This window comes from Schistocerca americana, chromosome X (assembly GCF_021461395.2).
Source record: "Schistocerca americana isolate TAMUIC-IGC-003095 chromosome X, iqSchAmer2.1, whole genome shotgun sequence".
NCBI lineage: Eukaryota > Metazoa > Arthropoda > Insecta > Orthoptera > Acrididae > Schistocerca > Schistocerca americana.
Window position 1 is genome coordinate 909,080,966 of NC_060130.1, and position 19,582 is coordinate 909,100,547.

The 19,582-nt window shown below is 38.0% G+C and overlaps 1 protein-coding gene across 2 annotated transcripts in view; it reads left to right on the forward strand.

Annotated features, from left to right (window-relative positions):
• Positions 1-19,582, forward strand: part of LOC124555191 (leucine-rich repeat protein 1-like) — a 113,597-nt gene that overhangs the window by 47,910 nt on the left and 46,105 nt on the right. For both annotated transcript variants that reach the window (XM_047129035.1, XM_047129036.1), the window contains exon 3: positions 9,144-9,380. In XM_047129035.1, the coding sequence (XP_046984991.1) occupies positions 9,144-9,380 (237 nt within the window). The remainder of the gene's footprint in view (positions 1-9,143; positions 9,381-19,582) is intronic.

Here is a 19,582-nt window from a genome sequence, read left to right on the forward strand (position 1 = left end):
AATGTCTTGCAAAGATAAATTTAATGTGTGGTGTGATAGTGGAATGTCATGTGTTATGGAGAGCAGGGGTCTGGACTCAACTGCCTGAATTTTGAGGATTGCACAAACCTCTATATTACATTAAATAAATAAATAAATAAAAAGCCTTCCAGGGGACACCACGTTATAGTAGACACCTTCAGTGCCAGGAGGGAGGGTTCGTGTACTTCATTGAAGTCAAGAGTTGTGCCGGCAGTTGTTCTGTCCCACAACATAGGGCAGGGAGGGCTCTAGAGGTGTAGTGAAGCCAGCTTCCCTAGAGGAGTAAACCTAATACAAATCCTGGTCCTCCAGGTTGGGCATTTGGCATGGGGCTAATAACCCCCATACTTGGGGGGGGGGGGGGGGGAGGGGAGGAGGGGGGGTTACAAAAATTCAGCAAAGCCATGGAAACTGGGTGGAAACATGTATCATGACCCCGGCAAAGGAAACGGATAAAGGATCTGACATTAGCATCATGGAATGTGAGGACAACGCTTCAGCCCGGAAAAATGAAAGAAATACCCAATTAAATTTAAAAATTTAAATATGATGTCATAAGGCTACAGGAAATAAGATGGCATGGGAATGGGCAGATAGATAAACCTGAGTACTCATTGGTATACAGTTGACCAGAAGAAAGAACAGGCCAACTTGGAACAGGGTTTATAATAACTAGGAAAGTTAGGAAAAGCCTATTAGGCTTTGAACCCATAAATGAAAGGCTGTGCAGACAGAGACTAAGTGGGAAATTTAAGAATATACCAGTAGTGATTGGACATGCACCAACAGGAAAAAGAGGATATAATTAAAGAACAGTTCTATGAAGACTTTGAAAAAGTACGCTGCGCAGTACCTAAATATGACCTGATGCTAGAAATAAGAGATTTTGATGCAAAAATAGGGAGGAATGAACATCCATATGGAGTTTTTAGAAAATATTCACTACATGAAGAAAACAATGAGAATGGAGACTTACTATGCCAATTCGCAGCAAGGAATAATATGGTTATTAAAAGTATGTGCTTCCCACACAAGAGGATCAATCTGAGTACTCGGAAATCTGCAGTCAATGGAGTAGACAGTCCGATTGACCCTATTTTATGGATGTACGGAACTGCAGAGGACAAAACTGTGACTCGGACAACTTTGTGATAAAATCAGTCTTGAGAGAGAAACTGTCACTAACAAATGGCAACAGAACAGGAAAGATGATGAAATAGAATACTGAAAAATTGAAAATACCTGATGAAGTAAAAAAAAAAAAAAAAAAAAAACCAAGTAACACTAAGCAGAAAGTTGAGCTATGAAGAGACCACAGTACGAGTATACGAAAGGTGGAGCATGATTGAAAAGGCTATTAAAGAAGCTGCTGAAGGAATAATGGGCATTAGAAGGAACAGAAGAACCCAGGAATAGTTTGACGAAGATTGTTTGTCAGCAACAGAGGAAAAGAACAGGGCAAGAAAAAAGAGAAACCAAAAATAATGTGCAACAATATAGAGAATTAAGGAGAAGAGCTAACAGACTTGAAAGGGAACGAAAAGAGAATGGTCTAAGAAGAAATTTCAAGAACTGGGAGAGTTAAAGGAACAGAGTGAAATAAGAAAGCTATTATCATGCAGTAGGCAAAATAAAGAATAGTTTCCAGCCAAAAATAATGGCATGTTGAGTAAAGATGGGAAAATAAGGGAGGAAGGACAGGCAGTGGAAAGATGGGCAGAGTATTTCGAAGATACACTAAGCATCAGCTTAGAAGATGAAGAGACAGCTACACAGGAGGAAAGAGTGGAGCTGGAAGTAGGCAAAGATGCCAATGAGGCAAGAAAGCCAACACTACAAGAGGTCTCCCAGGCTGTGCACAAGTCAAAAAACAATTGAGCCCCTGAGGAAGACAACATAATCCCTGAAGTAATAAAAACTGGTGGTGAGGCTGTAATAAGGGAACTGCACACCTTAATATCAGATATATGGGAAACAGAAACTATGCCACATAATTGGAAAACTGGAATAAAAATCCCCATTTATAATAAAGGGGAGAAAACAGCATGTGAAAGCTATAGGGGTATAACACTCCAAAGGATGATGGTTCAATCCTGCATCCGGCCATCCTGATGTAGATCTTCCGTGATTTCCCTAAATCGCTCCAGGTAAATGCCGTGATGGTTCCTTTGAAAGGGCACGGCCGACTTCCTTCCCCATCCTTCCCTAATCGTATGAGACCGATAACCTCGCTGTTTGGTCTCTTCCCCCAAACAACCAACCAATCAGCACTCCAAGGCCCAGCTTATAAGGTCTTCACAAGTATATTAAACGAAAGGATACAGAAGTGCGCAGAAGACATCCTACGGTAATATCCGTGTGGCTTTCTACCAGGCAGAGGAATAACTGATCAAATATTTATGATGAGGCAAATCGTGGAAAAGGTCTATGAATATGATATAAATCTACATTTCCTGTTCATCAACTTCAAACAAACCTTTGACAGCATAAATGGGCAAGGACTGTACAGAGTACTGGAAGAAGTTGGTATATGTGCTAAACTAAAAAGACTAATCAGAATGACAATGACAGAGACAAGAGCAAAAGTAAAGGTCCTTAGCAGAATAAGTTAAGTGTTGACTTTAATAGAGACATGAAACAAGGTGATAGTCTCTCCACTGTGGTATTCAATATAGCCCTGCATAGTATAGTCAATAAAATCAACAAAAGAGGCACCATATTTATGAAAACTAGCCAGATATGTGCATACGCTGATGACAATGCTATAGTAGGAAGAAATATCAATACACTCCAAGAAATGTACCAGGAAATGGAAACAGAAGCCTTAAAAATATTCCTCATAGTTGATGAAAACAAAACAAAATGTATGGTAATGTCACAATCTGAGGCCAGAAGAACCCCTAAAGACCTAAACATCAATGGGAAATGCTTCAAAGGAGTGTCCTCTTTTAACTACTTGGGAGACCTAACAACAAATGATAAGTGTCGGGTAGGCTGTAAGGGAAAGAATACAAGCAGGAAACAGAACTTACTTTGCAACTATACAACTTTTCAGAAATAGACTTGTTACAAGAAAAACAAAACTGCTTATATATAACTCCCTAGTCTGCACAGTTATAACATACAGGTCAGATGTACGGACGTTGACAGAATGTGATAAAAATGCGGAATCTTCAAGCGGAAAATACTGTGCAAGATCTATGGTCAAACAAGGGAGGAAGAAGGCTTGAGAATAAGTTACAACACCGAATTACAAGTGTTAATTCATGGTAGGGGCACAGTAAAATATGTGAAATCACAGTGAATATGATGGCTAGAACTCGTGGAGAGAATGGCAGAGGATAGAATTTCAAAGAAAATGATGAAAGGTGTGATCCATTGAGATAGGCGAAAAGGGAGACCTAGAAAAAATGCATTGATGGCATAATAGTGGATCTCACCAGTAAGTAAGTCTGGGGGTGGAGAAGAGCAGAAAATAACTGAGAAATGTGGAGGAAGATCGTTGCAGAAGCCAAGGCTCACCAAGGCCTGTAGTGCTACTGAAGAAGAAGAAGAAGAAGAAGAAGAAGAAGGCCATAGGTGTGCTGCATTCTGATGGGATGGACAGCTGTGGAGACAAAACAGTCGTTAACAGGTAACCTCTGAGAAAACTGCTGCACCTTAGTTGTATAAAGTTTACCTGGGCAAGCGGAGCTCTGTGTAGTTGGGCTGTGTAGATCCCTAGCTTTTTGTAAGAACACCATGGAGCCTTAAAATTACAAAATCTCGACATTATTGGTGAGCCATGCCATTACAGATTACCAAAACCCACACAACTAGGAGGCCCCGATAGAACAGTCCTCCTCAAATTTCTGTAGGAAGTCAAACTTTGATAATTGTAATAGGGCACAAGTGTTAAAATGCAATTGTTGTGATAAAGAAAGAAGAGGATTCTTTCAAGAAGTTAACCTCCCTTCTACATCAACAGAAATTTGATGATTATTGCCGGAATTGGAAATTATGTCAAATTATTTTCCAGCAGACTGCTTTTTGTTGAAACTGCTACATTTCACCAAGTGATCACCCGTATGTGTGCTTAAGAGTTTTGGAAAAAATTTGGTGATTATGCCATAGCAATAGAGAAATACAATACTCTCTCAATTTAAACAGCTTAGACTATTCAAGGTGGTGTCTGCTGGACCTTGTGGGCTCAAGTACCTGAATAATGGTACTGGTTTTTCTAAAATGGATATCCAGCATTGGACCTATCACTGGTTCCCACTATTTATCTTTCAAACTAGGTGACAGGTATGCTATCAGATTATAACTTTCAGTCTTATCAATTAATAGAGTATAGGATTGCATTGTGCAGCTTTCATTTTTGATGTACCGCCTCTTTAGCAGTTAAATTCTTACTCTAAATCGATGATGAATGTTGGGTCTTCCAGATAACCCTAGTGTTGTTCATCGTACGACCAGAGATATATGATCACCTGAAGATGTGGTCGTTACGCCACAAAATCAATCATTTGTCCAATAAAAGTGATTTTTATACATCTCAAGTGGTTTTGTATTTTCAAAGATCCAGTGAAGATGTCGTAAATATGGAGACTGCTGAACTGCAAAAAGGATGGAAGTGGAAAGAATAGCAGAAGTTAGAATCATGGTGAGATTTAGGAAAGGTTTAGGTACAGGAGAAGCAATACTCTCTCTACAAGTTCTAGTACAAAACTGCTATGATCAGGGTAAAAATGTAGGCCTTTGTTTTATTGACTATGGAAAAGCATTCGATAGAGTACAGCATCATAAACTCTTAGAAATTCTCAAAAGAATTGTTATAGGTGAGAAAGATATCCGCTGTATAGAGAATTTAAATTGGAATCAGACAGTGCAGGTTAAATTTGATGATGAGGTCACAGATTTGGTCAATATATGTAGAGGAGTCTGACAAGGATGCATACTGTCACCCCTGTTATTTAACTTATGCTTTGAGAGTATTTTTCAGGAGGCACTTTATGATGTCGAAACAGACATAAAGGTTAACGGAGTGTATATCAACAACATTCACTATGCTGATGACACGGTATTGATAGCTGATAATTTAGATGACCTTCAACAACTTGTCAACATAGTAGGATATTAAAGCAGTACTCTAGGTCTGAATATTAACATGAAAAAGACTAATTTTATGATTGTCACACTAAAGTCTGACTCATTTAAAGGTGCAAATCTACAATTTCAATGGTCTGTAATACAGTGTCAACAAGTTTAAATACCTCGGAACCTCGCTTTGTGAGGACTGGCAAACAGACTTGGAAATAAAATGTTGCATAGAGAACGCTCGAAACACCTTCATAAAATTTAAGAATATTCTTACAAGTACAGACCTAGACCTAAACCTTAGAGTACGATTTGTAAAATGCTACATCTGGTCTGTGCTTCTGTATGGCTCTGAAGGATGGACACCAAATGTGACAACGAAGAAGTTTGAGGTCTTTGAAATGTGGATTTATCGCAGAATGCTTAAAATACTGTGGACTGCAAGAATAACCAACACCAAAGTACTGGAACGAATGAACAAGCAGCAAGAAATGTTGACAGTGCTTAAAAGAAGAAAAACTGCATACTTAGGACATATAGTATGGATCACCAAATATATGCTTCTGCAGTTAATAGTAGAAGGGAAGATTGAAGGAAAAAGAAGACAAGGATGAAGAAGAACATCCTGATTGGACAATAAAAGCAATGGACAGGACTACGAAGTGTAGACCAGCTATTACATTTGCGGTTCACAGAAGAAAGATGCAGCATGTGGTCGCCAACGTCGATTAATGGATAAGCAGAAGAAGAAGAAGAAGAAGAAGAAGAAGAAGTGATGACTCAATAGGAGCTTTAAAAAACTGACACTTTCATCCTAACATTAAAGTGGGCAACCTTCTAGAGTACATAGAGACCAGATTTATTTGACCAAAAGGAAGATTTTATCTGTTCCACATGATGCGATGCTGTAAATAGCAAAGATTCACTCACATCACAGTAGGATGTAATGGCAAGGCAAAGTATGGCAAATGGAGTAAAGACACTCATGGAGCAGAGGAATCATGTTCAACATAGGATTTATTTGTAAATAGCTGAAGTAATTGTGAGTCTCAAGCTTTCCCGGTGGATATGTTGTAAATATTCTTCACGGGTTTGCCACTGGATGACGTGCAAATTCCACAATATTTTCTGGGAACAGCTGTCTGACAACTTCAGGTGGTTGAACCTTGCTGTTGGCTAAGTAAAACTGACCTTATCCGCATGTCATTGCTCCTGAGGTAATTACCCTGCATTGAGCAGGAATTAACCAGCATTACTAAAAGAAAAGAGAATTCAAGAAAGTGAAGTGACCAAAAAAGGAATATAAGGCTCTGCAACCTTTTTTCCCCTTTCAACTTCCTTTTCCTCCTCTGTCGGCTTACTTTTCCTTCTTTGTCAGCTCGCATTTTTTCTCAACTTCATTTGCTGTCGCTCTGAGAAAAGCTATGCCACTTAAAGGCAACAGACATTGTCACAAACACACATACATGTAAGTGTACATGTAATAATGCCCATGTTGGGTTGCTAAGCATACAGCTACTTTCAAACCAACACGAGAAGAGGTCACTGAAAAACTGTAGAGAGAACCTTCAGCCACAAAACTAGAGTTCACGAAGCAGTTCAACCTTATCCGAACAGCAAGTATCACAACAACTAAAATCGAAATCCATGTCTAGAAACAGCCAAAATTTAAAGAACCTGTGCACAGAACCATCAGATAAGAGATGGTTGGTATTAATGACCGTGTGGAGCTGAAAACACATACTGGTGAAATGGGAGGTAATCTTGCTTCTTCTCTCACTGTCCAACATGCTTCACCAAAAAAGACAGGGCAAAAGAATAACTCCTTCAGGTTAGTGTATCCTATACTACAATGTATTGTGAACAGCCCCAGAATTGCCTCTTGCAACCATGTACGCTCAGATAGCTGCACACAGTTGGGGTGCTATTCCCAATACCTGAAATGTATTTGTGCCTCTGGAATGTTCTGGGGCAACTGTAAGATGCTGCAGCCATGGCTTACCAATAGCTCCACCTGGGCAGTGCGTAACTCGTGTTTGGAACATATTCATTCCTTCAGTAACACTAACAAGGATAACTGTAGGGTGCAGAGTCACTCCATTGTGCTATGCCAAAGATGTGACACATTTCAGTTAAGTGTTTTATGTGTTCTCATTTATTGAAGGATGCACGAATGCACTATTTCAAATATTAAAGCAAAGTACAAACCACATAAAATACTTCAAAAACAATTTCTACAGTAATGTGAACTATTTTGCTGGTTTCAGAGTACTTTACGGTCTACAATGGAACCCATAAAACAACTAACAAGTGCCTGGAACCTGTTTCGTGGTTGTAACTAGAAAGTTGTAACCCGCTACTTATGATTAATAGTTTAGACCATCCTTAGTTCACACAGTATTCAGGATAACTGTGTGCTCCCTTTATCTCCCACCTCATGAGCAAGTTGATTACGGTGCCTGTGAGAACCTATGACAGAGAGGAGGAAACTTAATCCTTTCGTCTAACACTGGTGGGGCACACAGCTTCCTAGCAATTTTGGCAACACCATTAATAATCAAGTATAATGACTGTATGTGTACCAGAAGCCTAAAGTCGCCTAATCCTGCTAGGAATGTAGGAGGCAAAACCAAGATTGGGAAACTTAATAGTTTGTCGTTTTCATTTCAGAACCTAGATGCCAGTACGGCATCTGTACCTTACTTGGAAACAAAAACTCAAGCCCTTGAGGCTCTTACGTCTGTTAACAGCAGGATATCTACAAGACAGAACACTCCTCTCATCAGCGACATGAAATGGGATGACAGTAGGAAAGATGAAAGAAATAGCATGGTTTGTAACACGAAAATGTAACAGAAGGAAATGTGACAAACGGCTCAGACACTATGTGGTTGCTAAGCCACACGATGCCAGCTGCAAGATCCTGGAGATCAGTTGAAAGCCTTACCCTATAATCATCTTAACAAATAACATCAAGAAATATACATCTACAGATTTTTCCTCATATTTCACACCTCAGAAGTCAACTTAAAAGTACCCTTTTCAAAACATTATGTTCTGGGTTTTCCATTGTTTGATCTCAGCTTAAAAGAAACACTTAAAAGCACACATCTGTAAATAATGCTGTTCATTGCAATGTCCTTTCTGCTGTTCCTCACATGACCTGTTGAATGTTCTGCTTACAAAATTATGACTCGGTAATGAATAAACCTCTTTCTAATGACAGTGTAACAGCGTACCCAGCCTGTACACTGGAAAAGCTGCGATTCTTCCTAACAGACCACACAGTCTTGAACAAGAACGAAAATTTTGCGGCCACCCGTTGGTGGATTAGATTCAAATTCTGATACTGATTTTTACAGACAGCAGTGTGGGATAGGTGAGTGCTCGAAGAGAGGCAGTGAAATTAGAGATAATTAAAGAGCACTTGGGGTGTATTCTCAGTGACAGAATACAGAAATGGATTGCCCTGGGATCAGAGGCAGAGTTTGACTGCCAGTCTGTGAGTTGATACCAACCTACGTTCTTTTGATACTAAAAAGATTTACAATCATTTTGGAGTTTTGTACAGTTGCTTGAAATGCAGGTAAATGCCAGTGTTAATAAGCTTCCTATCTGTTATTGCTATAAGTGTGGTTCATGGGTTAAACTATTAGTAAACATCCATTTTAAACCAGTAGTAGTAGTAGTAATGTCAGCAGCATTATAGTTCATGGAGAGCTGTTGTTGAGTTGTGCCTTCTCACTTCCTTTCGTAAAATATAAAATATTGTCTCGTGTCAAAGATCTTTCACTCATGAGTCTCGTAACATGAAATGTGGTTTGTAAAATGTTGTTTGTCAGAACAGTACATTTCCAAAAGGAAAATCTATGGGATTGCAAAACAGATTTTCAAAAATATTTGTCATCCAGGGGATTGTGACTTAAGTATTCATGGCTGAAATATAAAGCAATTGAATTATTTTAATTGTTTAATTGTCAGCTGCATTTCACATTGCTTTCCAGTTACTTTACTTTTAACTGTTTTCTTTTTTTCCATTTTAGATTTCCAATATTAAAATTTCAGAATTACCACGTTCTGTTGCACGACTGAAGAAATTAAATCTTCTAGAAGTCAGTGATACTAATTTATCAGCTGTTCCACCATTCATAAAGACTCTTCCGAATTTAATGGAATTGGTTCTTCCAAACAATAATTTGCGTACTAATGACCTGAATGTCATTATTGAAAGCGCCTCTCTAAAGACCAATCTCAGACTACTGGATCTGCGGCATAATAAGGTACAGTTTTAAGGAAACATCATAAATTTTAAGGAAATGTTGTAAATGTAGTATGATCCAGTGTGGGAATTATCATTTACTAATCTTTTGTTGCGTGTATATTCATGATTAATTGAACTGCAGAAGTAAAGGGCCTTTCATATATTACGCATTTTTTTAAAATGTAGTAATTAAGTAAAAAATACATAAAAATATTTTTTTTTATTTTCCTCAACAAACTGTCCTGTTTAAGTGTGGAAGATTATATCAGATATATGTCCCGTCCACTGTCTTTGCAGGCAGCTACTCGATCTATGAAGTTCGCGATGACCCTTTCACAGACATCTCCATTGATGTTGTTGTTGACACATTCAGTGTCTTCTTTAAGTTGGAGAACTGTTTGTCATTTGTTCTCATAGACCTTGGACTTCACATAATCCCATAAAAACAAGTCACACAGAGTAGGGTCACAAGACCTATGAGGCCATTGCATGTCACCTCGAAGTGAGATCACAGACTGAGGGAATTCTTCATGGAGTTAGGGTTATTGTCTCAAGGGATGTGTGACATGTAACCCCATCCTACTGAAACCTCAAATTTCTTTATCAACCACAGTACTGTTGAAGTTGTAGGAGCATTATTACATCAGAGTATCCCATGAAGTTTGCAGTGTGCATAGCACTCGCCAGTTTTGTAATGTGTTTTCACAGCGATAACACACACCTCCTTTGTGTACTGCTCCATGGCAACTGAGATTCTGAAAGACACAAACAATAATTAATCAAGTAATCAGAATGACAGTCGATATTAAAAGTAATAAATACAGTACTGTAAACTGAAAAACAATATTTTAGCACTCATTTTAAAAATTGGGTAATATATGAAAAGCCTTGTACTTATACTGAAAGAGATGTAATTATAATTTTAGATATTTGTGTAATGTTGGAAATACTGTCTGATAATTCTATTCATTATAGAGCAATTCTTTTCTAGTAGAATTCTTCATTTGAAGTTTCATTCTAAATTGATAATGTTTATATGGTTACTGACTTACAGAAGTTGATGGAATTCAGTGAGATGCACCTTTGGATGCTTGTGATTAGTTTCAACTGCTTTGGAATGTTAGTTGATGAATCTTATGTATTGTGATGATTAAGGCATCTGATAATGTGGTACATCAACTTCATTTTAATAATAGTTACACATTATTGGTGTTTCAAGTTTTACAATATACTTGCTGCCAATTCTGAAGTTTTCAAACTAATATAACAAACTATTATACAAGTTCCTAAAATTTTATATCGCAAAGTATTCATCATGACAATTGCCTTATTGAATTTCGTAACAGTTTCATCCCTCTTAGTGTTGTTAGAATATAATGAAAATTCTGCTCGAAATTTTAATTTTGTTGCAGAATACGTTGCGTGGATCCAAAATTTGGAATCTTTCAATTCTGCTTTCACTCGAGGGAAAGCTGAAAAGAACTGATTGTATCGTACAGATGGGGATAGCACAGATTTTTGTTTATATTTTTATAAATTTTTGGCCACTGAATGACACGTGAGCTGAGAAATAGTCTGGTAAATAAGCCAGTAAAAGGTACTTCGTTCTGACTGCGGCAGACGCTGAAGCTTTGTCTCTGCTGTTATGTGATGACTAGGGAACGGATTTTTATGTAAACAATTTTATTTATACATTTATTTATTTATTTGTTTGTTTTCCTTGATAAGAACTGCTGTTATGTGATGACTAGGGAACGGGTTTTTATGTAAATAATTTTATTTATTTATACATTTATTTATTTTCCTGGATAAAAACTGAAACTGAGACAGAAATTTCCGAAGCAGTGCACTTGTAGACCTGATTCTATTTCACATAAAGTACATATTTTTGTAATATTTTATGTAAATAAATGTTTTAAATAATTTTGCTAAAGCACATAATTTGTTACTTTTCTTTGTTATAAGTTTTAAATTTAACAGAAAATCTCTTTTATTGTTGTTTTACGAGAACACAGCTTGAATGAACTTGACTCGTAAATGTATAACATAGTGAGTGATTCCACTACACGTGCCGCCTCGTTATCTGAAAGAGGAATCCCTTATTTATGATGTGGATGGCTGACACAATGTACACAACAGTCTTCAGTCATTGCCCTTGTCCTGTTTATGGCAAAGTGTTTACACACTATGGTATCTTAAGTAATTGGTGATATAGTGCTGAAAATAAAGTGTTCACTCTTGTTTGCAGCAGTATGTTGCTGAATTTAGTGGCATCTTTACAAGTGATGGAAGAATTCTGTTCTGTCAAAAATATGAGAAATCAATAAATGATCTAAAGTCCTGCAGCCTTTAGCAGGTAGTAAACGTAGAATGGCTGCTTCATGTACGGTTTGTAGATAATTTCTTTTAGGTGAAGCAGCTTCCTCTTAATACCCTGGTTTCAGGAAGTTCTGAATGTTATGCAGATTTGTGCAATACTTACCTTTTGTGTGATATTCCTTTATATAAAATGAGAAGTCCTACACTCAGAAATTTTCTTACAAAATACACAAATTTTGAAACACTAGATGAATCAACATTAAGAAAATTGTATATGACTGCCCGCCTGTTACGAAGAAATGCTGAGAAAGATCAGAGCAGAATGGGGGGGGGGGGGGGGGGGGAGAATTGGGTAAACCTTGATGAATTACCAGACTGTAGCTGCAGAAAAGTAGGAAATGTTGTAGGTTTTGCTAGAAAATAGTGAAATAGTTTTCCGGCGTTGTTCTATTAGCACGCAAAGAAAGATAAGCATCAAATCGTGTAAGAATGACTTGCTTATTCAATGAATCTCTGGAGTTGTTATAGCCAAATGGGGTGAAATATGATAGTATTTTACTCTTACTTATGGATGCTGCTCCATACATGAAAAAGGCAATTGATGGCCTATCTGTAAGCTTCCCACACAATATACAAAACTTGTATAATACATGGTGTACACAGAGTATGTGGGTAGATACATACATTGTATCCCAAAGTGGACATATTGATCTCAGACGGCAAAAAGATCTTTGAGAAAGAGCCAACAATAATTTATTTTTTCAGAGCCAAAAATCCAGATCTTGCACAGCCACGTAGACCCATACTTACTCATTGCAGGACACTGTTGGAAGCTGCAGCGTGTTAGAGAAACAGTTTTGAAAATTTAAAATGGGTGATTAATGAACTGAATAACAATGATACTTCTTCATTGAAATTATTCAGAACTTATTTAATGAGAGTACACTAAAAAATAAATTGTATTACATTTTTGCAAACTTGAGATTTTTGTTTCACTTTATTAAAAAATTAGAAACATCAACAAGCTTCTTAACTGGGACAGTTAATGAAATGCGTAACACTGAGAAAAAATTAATTCACTCAAAGGTCCAAAAGTGGAAGCTATTAAACAGAAATTAAAAAATATTTTTGAAAAAAATTGTGATTTCATACTAAGTGTAAAATTGCCAAGGTTTTGGAAGGGGAAGTACGTGATGGTAAATTGAAAATGTGTCTGCCAGTGGCATTACTTTGATGAAACATGCAAGACTATCATCATGTGATGTTGAAAGTTTCTTCTGGTATCGTGCATTGATTCAAGACATTGATTTGTGATGGAAAACATGGAGAAAGTTTTCATGGTTCACTGCAACAGCGAGTTGTTTCATTCCACTACTGCGTCAGCATAATTGGTGAGTGTTTTTGTTAACAAAAGTACTTGCAGTTTTGTGATATTGAAACAAAATATTTTTTTTACTTTTATGCATATTTTTTTATTTTTCCTACATAAAAAACAATATATTTTAAATATTTAGCACATAAAAATCTGTTCCCTAGTGATGTTCAAATTTCAGATTTAGTTTTAAGTTTTATTTGGGGGAGTGTTTATATACACTTATTTAAAATTTGTCACTGATCTTGTCACATTTTTTACCAGTCTCTCATTTGAACACTCAACCAGTATACTGCAGTAAGTGGTGGGAGGACTGTAGGACTGATCCAGAAGTTGACGATTCGCTGTGAGAATGAACGTGGGTGACCTCCAGCTGCTTCTGGCTTGTTCACTCACACCCTCCCTCCCACTCCATCCCATTCTGTTTCACTACATTTCACCTTTTATTTTACCTTGAATATTATTTAACATTTGTAAACTTCTGTGACTTGTGCATTAAGCCTGTATTCTATAGTGGCAAGGGGATTGCCGGTTGGGTACAGAAGTTGACCTCTCATCGCAGACTAGACCCAAGGATCTCTGGCTGCTTCAGATTGACACACCTCTCCTACCTCATTGCAGTGTCTTATCTTTCGAAATTTTGTTTCCTTCCCTCTGCTTTTTATCTGATCTCCTGCCTCAGATGACTCCTCAAAGATCGAATTGGCAGTCCATCCATTTCTTCTCCAGGAAACGTTTAGGCAATAACTAACGGAAGAAAGGGACTGATTACCTTGATATTTGGTCTCTTTCAGCCTCCCAAGAAATTCATGTATTCATTTATATTTTCCATGGTTTCCCTAAAGTGCTTAAGGCGAATGCCAGGTTGATTGTTGTGAAAAGGACATGTCAGAGTGCCTTTCTTGTTCTTCCTCAATCTGAGCTTGTTCTTTTTCTGTTATTGACCTTGCCATTGATGGACATCTAACCATATCCTTCCTTTTTCCTACAAATCTTGTACAAATGCAGTCCGTACAAAATGTTCCTCACCTAACTGCTGTGTTTTACCCTTTCATGACCATATTATTTCCAGAAGTTTTGGACTTTCTATGAGCATTTCATTGGTCCAAGAAACCACTTGTAGAATCACAATTAGAATCTTGAAACTCGGAGATTAGCCTATAGGTACAAAAAAATTAGTGGGAACTGTTGTTCCCACTGAACTCTTTAGTAACTCAACCCGGGAATTAAAAATGTTGTTTATTTTTAGTTAATTGCTGCTGTCCTTTGAGTTCACTTAGGTGATGTACTGTGAAACATCGTGCTATGCAATGTTCGTTGCACCCTTGGGCATATGAGACCCAACTTTCTACGGACGAACTTGATCTGTAACTCCAAACACACCCCTTTCCAGTGTCTGGAGATGCACAGGTCTTCCTCTTTGTTTAAGACATGAGAAGCCAGGGATGAGCTGGCTTGCCTGCTTCTGTCTTTTGAAGCTTCTGTATAATGCAGGTATTAAACACATGGCAAATTGACTATCAGGAGAGACAGCCTGTGCCACCATTTCAGTGAATGATGGCCTGCATTATACTCTTCTTGCGTTGTTGTAGCTGATAAAATCTGTGAATGCATGCTGAAAATTAATGCCTCCAAAGGTTTTATTCTGCTCTGATTATTGGTTGAGATTTTACATATCATGCATATTATTTGATCAACTTTCATGCTTCGCTGACACAAGACGCAACCATCTGCATTTAGAGGGCTCCAAATTGTAGTGTGTTACATGGCGGTGTGTTACGTAACTATCTTAGTGTGTGAGAAACAGTGTGCTGTAATCAAGTTTGTAACGATCCAAGTATGGAGCACCCTATCCTTCTGCGTGGCAATGCCAGACCACACATGACCACTGCAACCTCGGCAACAGTCAAACACCTCAGGTTCACTTTAATTGATCATCCTCCGTACAGTCCTGACTTGACCCCAACCGATTTTCATCCATTTAGAGCGCACCTTCCAGGACTTCACTTTGATAGTGATGAAGTGATGCAAGCAGAGGTCAGGTTGTGTCTATCAACAAATTCAAACTTTTTACAGTGAGGATATCAACAAATTGGTCTCTTGGGATAAATGTATTCGTCATCAGGATGGTTATTTTGATAAATAAGTATCTAGACATGGGGAATAAAGGTGTAGAATGATAATAAAGTTTGTTTTATTTAAAAAGCTGGAAGAGGTTTCACATAAAAAATTCTGGCACACCCTCGTATCAACCCCTCCCATTATTTTATTGTATTCTGTCACAGCAGTAGGGCAGAATACTTCACTTCTGTTACCATCTTTATTCATTGTCAGAATAGTTGTGTTTTTGAGATTGTGATAATTTGATAGTGTATAAACACAGGTTTACCATCCTGCTACTTAACTGCTGCAACGCATCACCTGACAGCTAATTCAAATTATCCTGTGCTAAGTTTTGATTCCCCACCCCCACAGAATGTCTGGCATATCCTTCCAGTTTGAATTGTTCCGATGCCATAAAATCAGTGAGTCTTGCATTATCTGATATTTTGTAAAATATTTGTCAAAGGCCACCACCCTTTTTCTTCCAACCATTTCATTTATTAGTGTAAGCACAGCGTATTCACCCTACAAAAATTCAGACCTATCTTTGTCTTTTTATCCAGTGTAGATGTCAAAGTTTATAATTAACCCAGTCTTTGCATCATCTAAGCACCACACTTTATAACCACACTTGACTGGTTTTATTAGCATATAGTGTTTTAGTGCAGAGTATCCTTTGAAGGCCAATATATGTTCATCAGCTGCCAAAACTGGTGGTGGATTGTGCACTTCACACAGATTCTTTGTTATGGAGTGATGACAGATTGGATTTCGTACAGCTTGTTATATCTCAGTTGTCCCTCTTTGACACATATGTTGTTGTCAATGCAATGCAGATTCTCAACCATTTTATTGTACTGATGCTTTGACACCAATGATGTCAATTCAATGCAGTTTCTCAACTATTTTATTGTACTGATGCTTTGACACAAATGATGAGATGCCTACGATTGCTGCTCCAATAATTTCCAAGTTGTGGAAGCTGATGTATACCCATAAAAATAAGCATTTGCATTAAAGCTTTCAGCTCAGGAATGGTTATGTCCTGGCAGTTGGAAGTTACTTTACTTGTTTACTTCCCTACATTATCTTTTATGGTATGCATACGAGTTTGTATGATTGCAAATGTATAGCAACAGATCTTCTGTAAATAAAGACTGGAAATATATTACTTCATTATCAGACTTTGAGAAATCAGCCTGATTTTCTGGGTCTTTTTTCTAATTTCACTGGAAGATTTTCAAAATAAGAAACATCACTTCACTGGGACAGAATGTTAAAGCAGCTCTTGATAGGGTTGAGTGAGATACACTAGTGTGACAAGGGGACGTGGTTCCAATTTCACAAGCTTTTATTGTCAAATCGAAACCGGCATAATCATTTGGTACAATAATGTTATCACTAATTTCGTTTGAAACCTGTGAAGTATTCGATGAATCGATGTCTCCATCAGGAAAAGGAGTTGCCATTGAAATCTGAATCTACATCTTCTGGTAAGGAGTTCAAAATTCTCAGAATGCCTTCTGGCGTAATTCCAGGCATTCTGAACGATGATAAATGTACTACAAACACAATGCTGATTTCACAGCCATGCAGTTTGCACACTACACACAGTTCAGTGAGATACATAGTTTGACTAAATTAAAATATTTGTATGATTTCCAGTGATAAAAGTTTTCAAACGGAGACATATACTGTCTCCATTATAAATATAGAAGTAGAAAGAATATAATACAAATCACTTCACACACAAAAGAAAAGTGCAGAATATGAAGAAAGCTGTTGCAGTCAAATTAATGGCTCTGATTCACTCAGACACCACCTTTGGTTGACAAAGGATGTAGATGTATAATAGCTTCTGGACACCACTTAGCACACTATAACAAGAGATGGCAGCACAAGCTAAAAGTGGGAAGACTGATTACCGCTGATCTTGTTGTGAAAACAAGTAAGTGGAAACTATAGGTCCCACTGGTCATGAAAGGGAAAAGGTACATTTCACATACCTGAGAACAACTTGGGTAATATGGAATTCAATTTCAGTTTCAATTTCTCAATATCCTGATGAACTCCAATGAAAGCTATAGTATTGTTGTAAACATTGACTAGTATGTAACAGGTTGAATCAGTGCCTTGTTTGTCAGGGGTCATTAGTACAGATTTTATTGAAACAGTTAAAATGCATCCCAAAATCTATGAATCACGGGCATTATTGCTCTGTTCTGCAATTTTGTTAACAATTTGCAATTGTCCATTCTGTTATTCAGGGGTTGGACAAAAGTAAGGAAACACCAAGAAAACCGTACAATACCATTTCTAATACGATGTGAGAAACCTGTGGCATTTAAAACAGTCACCTTCCAGTTGTCTCGGATTGTATAAATACAGGTCCTGTATGATTTTCAAGGGAATCTTATACTATTATTCCAGCAAAATAGTGGCAAGTTCAGTTATCGATGGGCGAATGTGGATAGCAGTCACGGACCCTTCTCTCCAAATTAGAGCACAATGGCTCATTAATATTGAGATCTGGTGACAGTGGTGGCACAGGGAGATGTGACAATTTGTTCTTATGCTCACAAAACCAGTCCTGAATGATGCAGCAGGGGCTCTGTTGTCTTGGAACACAGCACCACCACTGAGCAACAAACATTGTACCATGGGATGGATCTGATCAGCCAGACTAATCACATAATCCTTGTAAGTAATGCAACCTTGCAGAGTATCATGGGACCCATGGAATACCACAGTATGGCTTTGGATTTACATAGATATTCCGCAAGCCACCATACGATGCATGGTGGAGGGTACCCTGTACCACTACTTGTCATTACCTTTCCTGTTGCACTCTCAAATAGAGTGAGGGAAAAACAACTGTCTGTGTACCACCGTATGAACCGTAATTTCTCATATTTTGTCTTCATGATCCTTATGCGCAATGTATATTGGCGGCAGTAGAATTGTTCGGCAGTCAGCTTCAAATGCAAGTTCTCTAAATTTTCTCAACAGTGCTTCTCTAAAAGAACGTCACCTTCCCTCCAGGTATTCCGATTTGAGTTCCTGAACCATCTCCGTAACCCTTACCTGTTGTTCATATGTACTGGTAACAAATCTAACAGTCTGCCTCGGAATTGCTTTAACGTCTTCCTTCTGTCCGACCTGATATGGATACCGAACACTTGAGCAGTACTCAAGAATAGATTGCACCAGCATCCTTAATGCGCTCTCCTTTACAGGTGAACCAATCTTTCATAAAATTATCCCAATAAACCAAAGTCGACCATTCGCCTTCCGTACCATGCTCGTTCCACCTCCTATCACTTTGCAACTTTACGCCCAAATATTTAAATGACTTGAATGTGCCAAGCAGGACACTAGTAATACTGTATCCGAGCATTACAGGTTTGATCTTCCTACTCATCCACTTTAACTGGCATTTTTCCACCCTGTCAGCCAAATCATTTGTGTATATTGATAACAGCAGCAGTTCTATCACACTTCCCTGTGGCACTTGTGATGATACCTTTGTCTCTGATGAACACTAGCCGTCGAAGGCAACATACTGGATTCTATTACTTAAGAAGTCTTTGAGCCACTCACATATTCCATATGCTCGTACCTTCATTAACAGCCAAATGCTTTTTGGAAATCTAGAAATATGGAATCTGCCTGTTGCCCATCATCCATAGTTCTCAGTATATCATGTGAGAAAAGGACAAGCTGAGTTTTGCATGAGCGATGCGTTCTAACACTGTGTTAATTCGTGCACAAAAGCTCCCAATAACGTTCATTATATTCAACTGAGAATTTGTTCAAGGATTCTGCAGCAAACAGAAATTAGGGACACTTGTCTGTAATTTTGCAGGTGTGTTCTTTCACCTTTCTTATATACTGGAGTCACCTACACCTTTTTTCCAGTCGTGAGAGATTCACAATAAATGCAAGATAGGTAAGGGGCCTATGCTGTAGAATACTGTTTGTAAAATCGAACTTTGATTCTATGCGGATCTGGTGCTTTCAAATCTTTCAGTTGTTTCTCTATACCAGGTATGTTTCTTACTATATCGTCCATACGAGAGGCTGTCCGATTGTCAAATGATGGTATGTTTGTATGGCTCTCTTGTGTGAACGATTTCTTGAAGCTGAAATTTAAAATTCACCTTTCGTTTTGCTATCTTCAACTGCCGCACCAGACTGGTCAACAAGGGATTGAATGGAAGCCTTGGCCGAACCGCCACAATGTTTCACTCTCAGGACACAAACTTGGCCAGAAGTTGGGAACAGCGCGAAACAAGACCAAATGACTTTCTTCCGTTGCTGCATAGTCCAGGTTTTATCATTTCAGCACCACATTTTCTTGTTATTGGGGTTTGCATCATTGGAGAGTGGTTTTTGAATTCCAACTAGTCCTTAGTGTTGTTTTAGTG